This window comes from Gnatocerus cornutus, chromosome 9 (assembly GCF_029298725.1).
Source record: "Gnatocerus cornutus isolate USDA-ARS CGAHR chromosome 9, icGnaCorn1.1, whole genome shotgun sequence".
In the NCBI taxonomy this organism is placed as follows: domain Eukaryota; kingdom Metazoa; phylum Arthropoda; class Insecta; order Coleoptera; family Tenebrionidae; genus Gnatocerus; species Gnatocerus cornutus.
Window position 1 is genome coordinate 8,618,563 of NC_142241.1, and position 15,937 is coordinate 8,634,499.

Here is a 15,937-nt window from a genome sequence, read left to right on the forward strand (position 1 = left end):
TGGTAAAATGAATTGCAAAGACTTTTTATTAACAATAAGAACAATATTCATAATGAAATAAGATACTTTATACATTTTAAATATACAAAAAGTCGTAAAATCAGGATTTGGATGTTTGTCTTGAGTATATTTTGTAGATAATAAGCGTTGAAGGCACTATAAAAGTTGTAAAAACTTCAGCAAAATTGTGTAGGTTTCCAAAGCTGCCTAAAACTGGTAAAATCTCAAAAAGTTCCAAAACTCTTATAAAACGTAACATTTAAAACACTATATACAAAAATATTTGAAATTCTGCTTCAATTTAGGCCGTTATTCTAAATTCAGATCACATCACTAAACAGCTTGTATTTAGAAAAACTACAGTATAAAAATATATTACAATATTTTACACAAAACCCGACATACTGGATTAATCTCATAATTATGTAAACTGTAAAAACCATTATTGCTATTATATAAATACGTAAAAATGATGAGGCACATTTGGCAGTATTTCTAACAGAGCTATAATCTAATATGTATATAAATATTTGTTGTACAATACAGTTGTCAGATTTCACTCGTGTAGAATAAAATTACAGAAATGTGAGTATTTGGTTACAAGTTTTGAATCTTTGGTTGTGTCCCAAATTACGTGATAAGAAAGGATCACATTTTTGTAATTTCGTAAACGTTGTACTCACATAAAATAAAAGATCCCAGGTTAAAATTCGAGTCTTAGGACTAATTAAACTTAGTCAGTCTTGATTGATTGTGTCATACACAGCCTACAGCACACTTCCACACACAAAAGTGTTACAAAAGAAGACTTTCTAGATTTCTATGTAAAATAATTTCTTTTACATATTCGAAGACAACTTTGATATTTTCCGTGTCCACGGCAGTTGTGAAATGGTGGTACAGGACCTTCCTCGACTCCCTCTTCACTCCTGTGAACATTGCTAGTATAAAATCCTTCACGTCGGTTATTGAATGTGGATTTCCGGCAAACTGGGGAAAATACCAGTGGATGTTCGTCTCTGGATTGGCGACCTTTTTCAACAACAAATCGTACTTGTTAAGAAAAAGAATAACGGAAACGTTAACGAATATCCTGTTATTGACTATAGTGTCGAAAATGTCTCTCGATTCCTCCAATCTGTTGGTTTTTCGATCCTCTAAAAGCACTTGATCGAACTCCGACGAAGACACAAGAAACAAAATCGAAGTCACCGAATCGAAACACTGGAACCACTTTTGTCTTTGGGATCTCTGTCCACCCACGTCAACGAACAAAAACGGGACGTTATTTATAGGAATTTGAAATTCTGTGATTCCCTTTGTGGCTTTACGACAATGCAGGATGTCTTTGTGGTTGGGAATATAATCATGGCGTGACACCCTCTCCAAATTATTCAGAAAGAATTCCACAGAATCACTCTGAAAGAAATAAACAAAAATTAGGTAAATATTTGCATAGATCAAAGTGATGTTATAGAGATTTTAATGCATCCGATAACCCTTGCGCTTCTACTTGATCATTTATTTTTATTCAAACTTTTAAAACTTTATGGCTAATTAAAACACATCTGTGTTGCACAAGTGGTTATCGGAATCGACGACCCTGGAGGTGTAAAAAATCGTGCGATTCGGGTGCTAAATTTTATTGCCAACAATCTCCACAAGGAAAACAATATTTTGAGTTTAAAAATTATCATCAAATTGAGATTAAAATGAGCGAATAAACTTTAACTAACCAAGTGCTTTTTTTTATGTCCCCAAACATAATTCATAACAGGATTTTCTATGATGTTGCAAGATGTTTTCGTTCTCAAGGTATTAAAGGATTAAAATCTATTATTACCAGACGAACAAAAGATATTTACTAAGAGATACAATTTTAGCCATTTAAGAATGCTTTAGATTTTAATTCAGAAATTTCGTTATTTTCCTTTAATTAAAATTAAGTTGATCTCTTTGTCTGTTGAGTGGACACTGCTTTGATAACAATCTGACCGATTTATTCGCAAAATTATTCTTTGATCTTTGTAGTTTTCGCCAATGTGCGTAATTAGAACAATTATTATCTTTGAAGCCACATGTGTGATACAGCTTAATCAATTTGTTCATGTTCAGGTCACCGATTGTAACCTCTTAATAAGCCAAACAAGAAAAAATACGTAAAACAATAATTAATATTCATAAAGTTATTAAATAGTAATAAAAATTATATCATTTGCTAGTGTTATGTAAATATCTCAAGCCTTTCTTGAGGCAAAACAAATTGTATAAACTTCCATTTAAAAAAGATGTGTTTGTCTTCTTGAGTTCCAAGAAAGTCCAAATATTACATCAACGTAAATAAATGATTGACAGTAATTGAAAACATTGAGAGATAATAAAATAATGCGAGTAAACACGAGGAATTGAGGGCTAGCAAATGTGGAAAAAATCTAAAGCCTCCTGTCGCTACATGAATCAAAATAACTTTCTTATCAGTTCAAAACTTTATAAAAAACTTCGACATCGTGGTGTTGGTAAGAGTAATTACTAATTGGAACACGTCAGTGAATTAACATTCCCCTTGTTCGCCAGTACAAAAATTCATCAAAACAATAGCACGAATTCCACGTATGTCGATGCTATATTAATCTTTAACAACTTGGAAGTCTCCAACTACAAACGATGAGAAAATGGGAACTGATGCAATCATTGCATCACAAACTTCATTAATGTAAAGCTCAACATTAAATCCTGATCACATTCGCACAAAAATTAGTCAATAACTGATGACGATTCAATTTATTTTTAAACCTTTCTAAGAGCGCAGTAATTAATAACATTTTAATATGCATCTATCTTAATAGCCCACTGAAGAGTTATTTATATATTCGAAACTTATTATAATGAGAAGCGTTTATAAATAAAAATTAGATTTCTAGGAGTTCCTTGGTTCAAACGGAAATAACAGGGTACAATAAATTGTAAATACCACATCTTTACGTCAGAATATATTTATTTCTGTGATCTTTATATTTGTGGCCCCGTGATTACAAACTTGCGGAAAAAAGAGTTTTTTCATATCAAATCGAGGGATAATAACGGAAAATTGTTAGGTTTGATATGCTATGATTATTGCGGCCTTGACATACAGCCATGCGTTGTTTTATCGCTCATAATTTAGAGGTTGAGTGGGATCACAAATTAGCGAGTTTGGGGTAAGTGATGTAACTGAAGGTAAATGAGAGCAACAACACTTGGAAAATATTTACCTTTGACTACAATGTCGAAGGAATTCTTTTTGGGTTAAATAAGAAATTCCTATCAGAACAATAGAAAATAGAAGTAGCATTAATCACGAAAGGAAGTTGTTTTACGTAGTTTGAATAAACTTTCATAGACCTGTTTGATAACAACATAATATGTTGCAAACATTTTCTTCGTTTTGGTCGGTTTTAATCAAACTCTCTGGGATTTACAAATTCGTACATATAAAAATGTAGAAATTAGAAAAAATGTTTCAATTTCACGTCTTACACTTTTACCAACATCATCACTGGAGTGACAATTTGCTTTGTACGGAACGTCAAACTGATGCTGGTAAGTTCCTTATAAGAGAAGAATGATTATAAATCATAATCAATGACAAATTGTGTGGTTTATAAATTATATTGGGTAAAGATTTGATTGGGTGTGCCAGTGGTCATAAGTTTAATTATTCTGAAGAACAAAAGGACAAACACATGTAAAGAAAAATTAAGCTTCAATTACAATAGTTAACTTAATAGATGACCATAGTGTTGATTAGATTATGTTTGTTTTAGTCCTTTTATTACTCTATTAAAAATGTAACAATGGACAACTGAAATGTCATTCTATTTGAGAGTACAGTTGACGAAAACTGAGTACTTACAAACATTGCTTAATTGTGTCATCTTGTAAATTTTCTCAAAGCCTTTACAAATATGATTATGATTAACAATGTGTCAAAATGACTCATACTAACCAGCTGGAATTCTCTTCTTCTTTCAAAAGCCCTCAATATTCCACTATCTCGCCATAGTTTAGTGAGCAAAGGACAAAACTGGATGAAAGTCCTGGAATCCAGCATGGGGGCGTTGAACTGTAGCAACTCTTTCCCTAGAGCCGCATTGGAAGGATCTCCCCATGGTATCCCCAACTTATCTCTAGCATCCACCAACACCCGCATCCCTTTAATCACGTTCTGGTAGATGATCTGCTGGTATTCCATCACCAATTCACTCTCGAACTTAATTCCATGAATTATCCTCATTTGTTTGAGAAAAGTGGACTTGCCACTCTCCCCAGCTCCAAGCAGTAACAGCTTCACCTGCCGTTTGAGAGCTTGTCGGTCTTTTTCCAACCTCTTATCTATTTCGATTGATTTGTAGCGTTGTTCGATCTCTTCGGGGCTAAACTTAAACCGTAAACAACACGGACAGGACCACATTAAAGTGGACATTTTTAATAAAACACCACAACTATTCCACTACATAGCTGTGCACTGGAAGTGAACAGAATGGTTGGTACGCCTGCGCACTTTATGTCAAACGAGTCACCAGTGGCGTCACGCGTTCTTCTTCCGGAGAGAGATAATTTGATAAGACCGCTCCCACAAGGACACTGGGTTTGTTAGCAACTGGGCTCAAATTGGCAATTTTTTTTAGGTGGGGTGGATGGATTTAGAGGGGGTCGATGAACGACCACAATCCTGTGGAAACTTGTAAAAATAAACGTTACATCAGAAGATTAGGGGTCACTTATTTTAATCTGCTTTTTTTATTTGCAACTTTCCTAGAATGCAATTTACTTATTTAATTGAACCTCACAGCCAAAAAAAATCAAATAAAAATACAAATATTTTGATTATCTCATCAGTTGAGAAAAAAAAATAAAAAGAAGCAAACCCTTTGGATTTTAACAATGCGGATATAAAATCTGAAAATAATATTTTCAGGGATATAAAGTGTCAAATTTCAATCAAAATACTATCGATGTTTATTGTTATTACCTACTTCTTTAAACAGTGCGTGCAAGAAGGTGAAGATGACTCATTTTTGCTTGTATTATTAACATAACAACGTCACCAAATCATATTCATAACAAACAAATTTCACTTCGCCAGAGCACATAACAAAGCAGCAGTTTTATTTTGAAAACAAAATAGGCATAACTCTGAAGATTAAGTTAAAGGATCCTAAATCTGTAAACACCATAAATAAATTTAAAGCTGTCAAATCCCAAATCTCAAATACGATTACGTCTCTGCCCATTATTGTTAATCCCCTAGACTGGTATTTTTGATAACGGCAAAAACAGAATAAGAAGTTCGAAGTATCTAGAATCGTCCCCTCTGATCAAATTTATTAAAAAATTCAAACTTACGTAAACAAATGTCTGGAGGGTCAGAGGTGCAAACTTCCCAACAGTCATATAAATCGGTTTCTGCATTCTTGTCATTGTAAAAATCATGTTTTTTTTAAAGGATTGGTCACAGTCGAACCATTCCGCGCTCCATATGTAAAGTGGAATTTCGTTTGCCTGGAAATGTGAGTAATAAAGTTGAATCAAGATAAGGTAATAATTACTTTCAAAGTGACTTCATTACCAAACCAACAATACAGATAAAGCTGAAATCCCATAGCCACCATGTAAATCATTTCGGCGTAAAATTGTTTGCTGTTAGCCGGCGTCTGACAAAAAATTACAAATTTGTGAGAATTTTATCCAGCATAAAAAAAAAACTCATGTTGAGTCGCATGTGAAATTCCAACGCAAGTCTTTGATTAAAAACTATTTTGTTTTTCGCATTTTGGCAAACTGTTTAAGCGATTTTAGGCTTATTTGAAATTGCAAAGGCGACTGAGTATTTGATGCATTCAAAAAATGTCAGATCAAGATATTTCTGGATAACAAAAGCCTCAAAAACTGACATTTTGAAGAGTCAGATGCAATCTAAGCCCTACGTTTCCTTTCCCGAGACAGACTTAATCCGAAATTTTTCGAGTAAAAGTACCGTGGAGATCAAATACAGGCAGGTGCAGAGAATAAAAAGAGTGGCGGTCGCTTGTCCCAGCGTCAAATATCGATGTGTAGTTTCTAAATTTTCACAAACCCTAAAAACAATACAATTGACTTTAGTGGCTTATTTAAAGACTTTCTTTACCTGAGAACGGTTTGTAGATGCCGACAATTCTTCTTCATCTCTTTGTCCATTTCTCTGGTCACCACTTCATTATGTAAATTCCCGGAAGGCTCCGCAAGCTGGTTGAGAATCCTCTGCCTGCTGCTCATAAAGGCTCCTTGCAAAAGAGTCAAATGGGCGGCAATAAAGTTCATTAAATTCATGAAAAGAGTGTCCATCCCAACAATACTGTAAGCGTAAGAAAACATGGGTCCAGCTTGATAGCCCAAAGCCAATAAATAAGTCCCAGGCGTCAAATGAGTGAATGGCATCCAACTGAAATAAGGGAGTCGGTAATAAAAAGGGCTCGCACTTCCGTTTCCGTAAAATGGTGGATTGAAAGTTGCGGTTATCAAAGGGGGAAGGTACGAAGATGATAAAGTCATGTGAGCCAACATTAAAAACCCCAAAGTGTACTTGAAACCAATTTTTCTGTATTTTTTCCAAATTGTACCAGGGTCGTACCCTTCGCAACTCTTATAGTGGAATTCCGGACTCTCTAAAATCTCCATAAGCTGCACCAGAACGTGTCCTTTAAAGAACCAAAACGTCACTTTCACAGCTCCCATGAAGTGTGTTAGGAAAAAATTCACGTTCTTTATAAAATAATCAAGATTCTTGTACGTGTAAAAAAGACTGAGAAACTCAGTTGAGGTAAAGTACACGTTGACAAAAAGAAAAACAACAACAGCGTAGATTTTGTACGGAATTTGCACATATTTCGCGGGATTACTCGGTTTCCACAAGCCAGCGCAACGTAAAATCCATCGATTTACAATAAAGATGTCTTTCGAGTAGTCGTCCGATGACATGTTAACACTTTTATGGCTTGAATTTACATCTCCGCTTTTATATGGTGAGATACAAACAAATGAATCATGAATTATTAACGTGGGGGTACATCAAAGTGTCGCGCTTTGTAATTTGGCACCTGTTAATATTAGAGCGAAGTCGTTTCATCAAAAGGATCAATTGTATTTAAAATATACAAGTTTTAACGGATGGGGGCCAAATTACTGATTTCGAAACTGGTCTGGGTTTGGAGATCTTCTTTGGCTATTGGGGGTTTTAAAATGCTGGTATCTCTTGTCAATGATACCACATTTGATGATAATTTCAAGTTTTGACCCATATTTCTTCGCTCAAGACTGTCTGCGTTTACAAGTTTTATTGTTTGGTCTCGGGATTGGTCGATGGATTCTTTGATGGATTCGAGAGTAGAACGGCGTCTTTTGTTTGCCTGTAACTTTAAATTGTTGCAAATAGATATCGGACCTTTAGTTGAAAAAAATAAGAATTACAAGAATGCTGGTTGATACATACGGGAATTGTTAACTCTGTGGAACGCCTGCGTTCTCGACGGGGAGTTTCCATAGGACTAGGGATCTAGACTAACTATAAAATTAATTAAATTAAATAACATTACCGAGGGACTAGAAGAGTGAATTTTTTGTCTCATGCGCTCTAAACCTCGTTGTTCGGATCCAACTGCACTTTTTTCATCATCATTGCTTTTCGATATCAAAGGATCACAAGTCTATAATATTCTGATTAGGCAAAATTAACGATAAATTGTGAGTAATACAACTGAAGGGGGGTTCAAATTTTCTATTGGTTTCGCCGCTTCTGGGGACAAAAGGTGTATTCGTATCGTGGAATTGGGAATTGAAGAACCCGAGAGAAATCTTGGTCTTATTGAATTTCCGTCTGAGGTCTATTGAAAATTATAAGTTCAAAGTAATAAATAATCATGCCATCTCAAAAACTAGAACTAAGAAAGACAACTGAAGAGAAAAAAAACGCAGTAGAAGAAAAAAGAGACTAAGAAGGAAAAACAACCCTAAAGCAAAAGACAAGAAAGGGTCTGCAAAAGAGCCAACAGAAAACCGACCTACATTTGATATCAGTGATTGTCGTCTTTTAGTCATTAATCTTGTTGTAATTCCATTGTAAGGACCCTCATCTTTTCGTATTAAAGGTTTACTAAGAGATCTTGACATATCTAACTGGAATTTTGTCTTGTCATTGTTGTTCCACCCTTAAATTTGATCAGGTGTTACGCCACTGGCTACGTCTTATCGACTGGCATTCGTTGCGGCGAGCAGTCATAAGCGCGATGTATTATAACTGCCACAAATGGAACACAGAAGAATATCGAGAGATCAATTAAAAACTTATCTTTAACTTACTTAGAATTTCAAAGCGTGTCTTTAATTTCCACTCTAATAGTTGCCAATTTAGAGGTTATTAGATGAAAACTGTCTTGAAATGCAAACATTGAAAAACAAATGTATGTGTGTGTTTAGGTAACTTTATATAAGAACATTTTCGAAACATGATTCAAATATGATTCAAACATGACAGCCTTGTAAAATTTTTTCATTAAAATTTTCACAAAATTACAAAATTCCCAAACAAACTTTGTTGTCAAACAAAGACATGACTTGAAATTTCAATGACAACTAAGCATAAGTTTTTTTCTGGCTTGACCCTTTTAAATCCAATTGATTTTTAAAATTTCTCTCTTGTAAATCAGTGAAAATATTCATCTATTTCCCCCCTGTTTTTTGATAAAATAAAGTTTTATACAGGATGTTTTTGAAATGCATGTACAAAAAGAGTGTGGTAATTTCTTGTCACAAGTTGAGTCTATTAAGAGAAAAAAGTGGTTGCTTAGGAAACAAGGCATTCCAGGTGCGTTTTTTGCCAATGGTGTACAAAGTACGTGGATTGGGGTTAATTTTACCTTGTTAGTTATTTTTAAAAATTAATTTTTCTTACTTCATACTCCTTTTGGAATAGCGCAGAAAGGTTTTGTACATGCATTTCAAAAACATCCTGTATAGATGCCTAAAATATTCCCTAATGTGGAAATGATTCTCTGTACATAATTTAAAAAGTCAAAGCCATAAACGCACAAAATTGGTTGCTAAAGTGTATTATGAAAATTATAAACATGAGAGGTTGACAACCAACAATACAGTGCGAACCTAAAACATGCAACTAGCTATACAATCGTCAATCATACAAGGTACAGTCGAACCCCGATTTGCATCTCACATAAGTCGTTTTACAAGTTGTGTTAGAATAACTAGATTTGTTTTATTTTAAAAATTCTGTAGGGGTACAGCTTTTTACAAAGATTGCCACCATTTGTCGCAGTTATGATACTCTCCTAAAGGTAGTAGAGAATTTAGTTATATTTTTTGTTAATGTTGGCTACACCCATTTAGCCTTGACAGAGAGAGGTTATGTTATTTTTGTTGTTTTAATCGCCGATTTCGATTTTTACACGAATCTACCTATGACAACAAAGGTGTTTCTACTGTAATTGTTCTTCACGTTCCACCATGTTCACTGTTCTCAAAAGATCAGTGAAGTTTTTGAGGTTAGGAACTGTTCTTCAAAAGCAGTCTCCATGTGCATGGTCCTTACAGGGACGTTTATTTTGTACCGAATCCAATGGTCCTAAAGAATTAGATGTGGCTGCTTTAACAAATGGGAACAAGGAATTGGAACATAAGCTCAAAGTATTAATTCTAGAAATAGACGTCATGAGACAGGAAGGGAAACTTGTTCCTGATGATGACTACTTACAACATAAACATTGGACAGAATTACTTACTCTGCCAACATTGTCACAGCGGCGGAAACTTTTGGAATTTTTGTTTAAACTACAAAAGACGCAAGAAAACAGAAAAGTAACTTTTAAAGTAGTTTTTAGTCCATTTTCAATACCATTGAGTTTCAGGCAAAAAAAGAACTGAAAAAGAAAGAGTTTGTTGGACCAAAACCTGTAAAGAACGAAAATGAGACGTTTGAAGAATTTGTTTCAAAGTATGATCTGGCTCATAACAACATATTTTTGAGGATTTATGATACTACCATAAATCAAATGTATAACAACAAATTGGTACAAGCAATGCAATTTGGACAGAAACTCGTGGTAGACTGTGGGTACCATAATGATATGAACCGAATGGAAAATAAATACTGTGCAAAACAACTTATGCTGTTATTTGCAGAGAATAGGGCTCATAATGGTGTGTCTCTTAAAATGCTGATTTGGTATTTTAATTTCTCCTTTCAGATCCATTTGACTTACACTTTTGTAACGTAAATCGTACTAGTAGTCTAATTGAATCTCTTCATAGATACATTACAACAATGTATGAGCCTTGGTTTCCTCTCCATTTACATGAATCCAGTTATTTAGACGAATTTCCAAAAGACCAACTAGTGTATCTAACGCCACACTGTCGCGAAGAAATGGTAGAGTACGACCATGACGCTATTTATATCATTGGAGGAATTGTGGACAAGGTAAATTAGAAACTAACACTCAAAATACTACAATTTTTTATAGGTCAACACTGCACCACTGTCTTTAGCCAAAGCAAAACGCGAAGGTATCAGAATGGCAAAGTTCCCACTAGACAGATATTTGCAATGGGGCTCGGGATCTGGGAAGAGTCTGACACTGAACCAAGTAGCGGCAATTCTACTAGATGTCAAAAGCACTGGCGATTGGAAATATGCCTTGAGGCATGTGCCTAAACGTAAAGTTGTGGAGTTCAATAAAGAAAATATGCAAAGTCAGAAGGTTTGGACACCCACAAATAAAATAGATTTCAACAATCTTAATTATAAAGGGAAGAAAGACAGGCGAGTACAAGTAAAGAGCCTGATGTACGATTAAACAAATAAAGTTCTTAGTTTTATACTTTGGATTTGGATTTTGGTTTAGTACAACGAAAGTCCTGTTAATTTTTCTATTTGTTTCTGTATTTACACCAAACAATGTCAGCGTTTTGATTTATGAGCGTTTTAGCTTATTGAAGTAGCCACAAGCTTTAAAAATAAGTTGTCTTCAGACTTTCTATTGGAAGAAATAAACGCAAAAGCGTTTTACTTGCTTCAATAAAATAACCGGAGAGTTAAAACGATTTTAACCACGACAGTACCTTACGCGCCTTCCACGATTAAGAAAATTTTAGTTCCGCCTTCTGCGTACTCGCGATATCCTCCAAGCGTTCGGTTCTTCATACTTGTTATAAAGCGGTTCCAGCCTTTGATTCTTCTTAAATTTGCTTAACTTCGTGGGATCTGAGAATTTGAAGAACGCCGGTGCAAATTCGACCAACCACTTCGGATCGATGGTTGTAACTTCTCGCATGTATTCTTTTGTGGTTTGTACCAACTCATGGTAGATGACCCTAAAACACCGTCGGTAGTATCTAGATTTATTAAGAGTCGTGTCAACTTACCACTCCGGTTGTCGGTTGAAAAGAGCACTCGAAGGATGAATATACACGACTTGGCTGTCAACTAACGTCCGGTAGCCTTCTTGAGGATCCTTCTTCGCCGCGTTCCGGAAAAATCCGGAGCAGACAGTCTTCTGAACTCGCACAGTGTTGCGTTCTGCTGATACCACGTCTAGTTTGTGTCTGTCCATGATTCCTAGGAGTTGTTTTCGGACGTCTTGAGCACGTTTTAAGGTGCGGATTTGTACGAAGTTTTCGTAGCACCACGCGTTGGAGAATTTGTTGTTTTTCCAACTGTTGTACACGGCTAAGAGTGTTAAATGGTCGCCTTCAGGTTGATTGAATTTTGCTTTTTTCTGATCGGCAATCGCCTGTTTGTCTTTGGGTCGGTAAAACACGTTTTGAACGGACAACATGCTGACTATGGTGAGGATTTCGTCGGAGCATTGCAGGGCCACGGACATTATCAGCATTTTTGAAAGATTGGGTTCCAGAGGGAACTCTGCCATCTGAAGAAACACGATTGTTAAAATACCAAAAAAGGTATTTGAAACTTACCCTTCGTCCTAATCTGGTCAATAGTCCTTCGTCATCTAAAGCGGACAAAGAATGCAACTGTTCTAACGCCATAATCAAAGATTCCACAGGTGGGGCATCCATGAAATCAAAATGCAGCAGATCGTTTATCCCCATTGTCTTCAACTGAAGAACTGTGGTCGCCAAATTGGTCCTTTGGATCTCCGGAACTGGAGTGGGAAGCATTTCGTCTCGATACGCTCTCTCTGTGTACAACCGATAACACTTTCCTGGTCCCGTTCTTCCAGCGCGTCCTGCTCTCTGTTTAGCCTGTGCTTGCGAAATTGGGGTTACCACCAACGAGTCCATTCCCGTCTTCGAATTATACACTTTCTGTTTCACAAAACCTGGATCCACTACGTAAAAAATCCCGTCAATAGTCAAAGACGTCTCTGCTATGTTAGTAGCAATGACTACTTTTCTACTACCAGGCGGCGCTGGCTCAAAAATCCTCGTCTGCATCTCTGAAGGTAGCGCCGAATACACGGGTAAAATAATCAATTCTGGGACATCAGGCCCCAATGATTTCATGCGTTCGTATAAAATCTCGCAAGCGGTGTCGATTTCTTCTTGACCAGTTAAAAACAAGAGGATGTCGCCTGGAGGTTCGCGCAAGTGTATTTGCATGACTGTTATTAAACTCGCGTCTAAATAATCTGTTTCTGGTTCTTTCGTGTAAAGAACTTCCACAGGGAATGTTCGACCGGGGATTGTGAAAATGGGGGCTTCAAAAAAATACTGGGAAAACTTTACGGCGTCTAAGGTGGCAGATGTTACGATGAGCTTCAGTTCGGGTCTTTTTGTTACTGCTTGTTTTAGGAGACCGAAGAGGACGTCTGTGTGGATGGTTCTTTCGTGGGCTTCGTCCAACATGATGACAGAGTAGCCTTTGAGGTCGAGGTCCATGAGGCACTCGCGGAGCAACATACCGTCTGTCATGTATCTGAAATAGAAAAAGTTTCATATCTCCGAATGTTTACAAAAGAACAAAGAAATGGCAATAAATTGACGTACTTGATGATGGTCTCTGGACTTGTGCAATCCTCGAAACGAATCGTATATCCTACTTCTTGCCCCAAACGACACCCAAACTCCTCCGCCACTCTCTTCGCGACAGACATAGCAGCAACTCTTCTAGGTTGCGTACATCCAATTTTTCCTCTGGCGGTAAAACCAGACTCCGCTAAATACTGAGTAATTTGTGTAGTTTTTCCCGATCCAGTCTCCCCAATAACAATCAAAATTTGATTATCAGTAACGGCTTTCCTTAGTTCTTCTTTCAACTTATAAATCGGCAAACTCTGCCTTTGTTCTAAAATACTCAAGTTTGTCTTCTTCCCGAACGATGACTTCTTCCCACCAATAACGTGTTTCTTCCATTCCGGTAAATCCTGCGATTGTAATCCAATTCCTCTCGCAGAATTCATCTTGTTCTCGTCTTCAGGAAGAGGATCAATCCAATTTTTGTTTTTACCGGAAGGTTGTGAGTCCATTTCTTGTTCTCTTTGTAACATTTTCTGTTCGCGTCGTTCTTTGGCTAGCGCGGACTGCATCATCGCCGCTTGTGCCAAAGATCCATCTGGGTTTTTCACAATTCTCACTGGGCTGAGATCGTGGAGGGCTCGACCGTGGCCTTGTAAGAACGGAGGTTCGTCTTCGACCAACTCGATTTCGATGTCCGCTTCGCCGTCTTCATCTTTTGGTAGGAGACCTGTTTCATCGTCGAAGTCAGGGAGCTCGCTTTTGTCTATACACCCAGATGATATCATTTGTTTGATTTCCCATCGTTCGGGACTGGAAATTCGCGTGACTCTCTTACGGGAGTTTTCTTCATTTTCGTCTATTCCAACAGGAAGGCGAAGGACTGAAGTTCCACTGTTCATAGGACGATCGGGATTTCTGTCTTTGTCTTCACGTTCGGCGGGGGCGTGAGACAAGGGATTGAGGTCTTTTCCGGTGGTTTGGCAGACATCCTTCATGGATAAAGAAACTTTTTGACCAGTTACTGATAGAACTTTGATTTTGACTTTCATTCCTCTGGAGACAACTTCGGAGACGTTTGTTACTCGACCTTCAGCGCGTAGTTGGGAGATGTGAACGAGACCTTCCCAGCGCCGTCTTAAGCCTTCGAGTTGTACAAAGCAGCCAAAAGGGACAATGTTGGCCACCTTGCCTGTGTAAATCTGAAATAAATATGTGTTAATAAAATGTGGGAGTTTAGGAGAATTACAATTACTTTTCCAGGGACTGGATCTTCGTCCAATTCGGGACTCTCTCTTTTAACCTTAACCTTGTCTCTTCTTTTTGGGGAATAGCTCCTGCTTCTACTCCTCCTTCTCCTGGATCTACTTCTGCTCCTTCTTCGTCTTCCAGACCTATCCCTGCTTCTAGATCTGTGCCTCTTTCTGTCTCGATGTCTCTCCCGTGATTTTGACCTTTCTCTACCTCTAGACCTAGATCTTTCCCTCTCCCTTTCTCTTTCTCTATGATGCCGCGACCTTTTCTCTGGACTTTTACTCCTTTCCTTCTTTTCTTTTACCTCAGTTTTAATTTGAGAAGGCGCATTAGCCTCAAACTGTGCCATCAAATCATCAACAATATTATCATCTTCAGTGGGCTTTTCTTTAACAGCCTCCAAAGCGAGAGGTTTTTGGGGCTCATTTGGTATCGCCAATCCTGGAAACTTCGCCGCCAAAGAGTCCTGTTCGAAATTCAAGCCCACTTTACCACTATCCGTAGCCTTCTTAGGCCGCATGTGTTGTATAATCCGCAGAAGATTTGAAATGAACGAGTCGGAGAACTCGGCCCCATTTTCAAGGAGGACTTTTTTAAAATTGTCAAACGTATCGTGCTTTTCGGAGAGGTGAATGATGAATTCAGCTGAAACAAGTTTTGTCAGTAATTTGAAGAAAAATAGGAAAAAGGGGCAAACTAACCTAAATCTTTGTCATTCATTCCCAAGTGATTTTCCAACTCGGTGCACACTTTGGACACTAGGGATAGATATTCTAACTTTTCCACTTCATCCATTTTAGCAAATGTTTGGGGAAACTAATTATTTTGAAGAAAAACAATAATAGCAAAAACGATTTCTAACGTTGGTCACATTGTCAAAATGACAGATGTCAACCGACTGTCAAGTTTTCCCCACCTCAATAAAAATAATGTTACAAAAGGTGTATTACTGGTTGCATATGAAAAAATTAGGAACTGTAAGGAGAAGATCTTGAGTTGGCTGAATGAACTTTTATGCTAGGTGTAGATTATGAGGATATTAGACAGTATAACAAAAAGTTGAGATTTTCTGTGTTTGGGTTAAATATTTAAATATTTTCTTTTGCTAAAAAAACATGTGAAACACGCAACCAACAATACAGTTGTCTATTATTCTAGTTACATACAGTCGAATTTCGTTCGCATTAGAAGATATTTTGAAAGTTTAGAATATTTCGACTTTTTACATCCTTGTTTATGTACTTTTAATCTGTTCGATTATTCTTACTGCTTGATTTACAGGATTCTTTTCTTTTGGTCAGTTCATTCAGATTCTTCTTAGATTTTAAGTATCGTTTTTTTTTTCTTTTCTTCTTGGTTTTCGTAATAACACTTCTTAAATTCTCACAAAAATATATGAATCTGTAAAAACAGATTAAATAAAACGGAAAGGTTGGTGTACCTACCTAATCTAAAATACCAAGAGCCAATCGCTTAATTTTCTTAGTTCCTAGCATATAGACAAAAATTTCGTTTTATCCAAACCTTCCATGAATGCATTCTTTGAAAACCCAGCCGCCAAATCTTACCTCCCCTCTTTGTATCCCGGAGCATAACACGCAATATTTAAAATAGCCCCAGAAGCAGGAGCTTAAAACCGGCTCGCCAAAGTAAATTCGTTTAATTTGTTATACAAGGC

At 36.8% G+C, this 15,937-nt stretch overlaps 4 protein-coding genes and 1 pseudogene across 7 annotated transcripts; 1 reads left to right on the forward strand and 4 right to left on the reverse strand.

Moving 5' to 3' along the window:
• Window positions 1-8: 8 nt before the first annotated feature.
• Window positions 9-4,549, reverse strand: cta (Guanine nucleotide-binding protein subunit alpha cta). Its single transcript, XM_088046725.1, has 2 exons — window positions 3,986-4,549; window positions 9-1,419 (listed from the first exon to the last, which is right to left on the reverse strand). The coding sequence occupies exons 1-2, from the start codon at window positions 4,460-4,462 to the stop codon at window positions 796-798; spliced, it is 1,101 nt and encodes a 366-aa protein (XP_087902851.1). The 5' UTR covers window positions 4,463-4,549; the 3' UTR covers window positions 9-795.
• A 104-nt stretch (window positions 4,550-4,653) lies between these two features.
• On the reverse strand, window positions 4,654-6,996 carry LOC148168572 (odorant receptor 94a-like). 3 transcript variants are annotated; one of them, XM_088046722.1, is made up of 6 exons: window positions 6,167-6,996; window positions 6,017-6,116; window positions 5,589-5,693; window positions 5,386-5,541; window positions 5,262-5,338; window positions 4,975-5,203 (listed from the first exon to the last, which is right to left on the reverse strand). In XM_088046722.1, exons 1-5 carry the CDS (start codon window positions 6,994-6,996, stop codon window positions 5,279-5,281), a joined length of 1,251 nt encoding a protein of 416 aa, XP_087902848.1. In that variant the 3' UTR covers window positions 4,975-5,203; window positions 5,262-5,278. The 3 variants fall into 3 exon arrangements, with proteins under 3 accessions (XP_087902849.1, XP_087902848.1, XP_087902847.1); XM_088046723.1 differs by lacking the exons at window positions 4,975-5,203; window positions 5,262-5,338 and adding an exon at window positions 4,654-4,711; XM_088046721.1 differs by having other exon boundaries at window positions 5,262-5,541.
• A 179-nt stretch (window positions 6,997-7,175) lies between these two features.
• LOC148168573 (uncharacterized) lies at window positions 7,176-8,232 on the reverse strand (annotated as a pseudogene). The gene is made up of 4 exons (XR_015770837.1): window positions 8,080-8,232; window positions 7,770-7,898; window positions 7,508-7,721; window positions 7,176-7,430 (listed from the first exon to the last, which is right to left on the reverse strand). The product of XR_015770837.1 is annotated as an uncharacterized LOC148168573 (transcript).
• Window positions 8,233-9,385: 1,153 nt separating this feature from the next.
• On the forward strand, window positions 9,386-10,907 carry rswl (tRNA methyltransferase roswell). Its single transcript, XM_088046724.1, has 4 exons — window positions 9,386-9,885; window positions 9,936-10,227; window positions 10,275-10,507; window positions 10,551-10,907. The coding sequence occupies exons 1-4, from the start codon at window positions 9,535-9,537 to the stop codon at window positions 10,881-10,883; spliced, it is 1,209 nt and encodes a 402-aa protein (XP_087902850.1). The 5' UTR covers window positions 9,386-9,534; the 3' UTR covers window positions 10,884-10,907.
• A 35-nt stretch (window positions 10,908-10,942) lies between these two features.
• Window positions 10,943-15,148, reverse strand: pea (ATP-dependent RNA helicase pea). Its single transcript, XM_088046720.1, has 6 exons — window positions 14,961-15,148; window positions 14,261-14,904; window positions 13,039-14,207; window positions 12,007-12,967; window positions 11,452-11,957; window positions 10,943-11,400 (listed from the first exon to the last, which is right to left on the reverse strand). The coding sequence occupies exons 1-6, from the start codon at window positions 15,052-15,054 to the stop codon at window positions 11,178-11,180; spliced, it is 3,597 nt and encodes a 1,198-aa protein (XP_087902846.1). The 5' UTR covers window positions 15,055-15,148; the 3' UTR covers window positions 10,943-11,177.
• Between the last annotated feature and the right edge of the window lie 789 nt (window positions 15,149-15,937).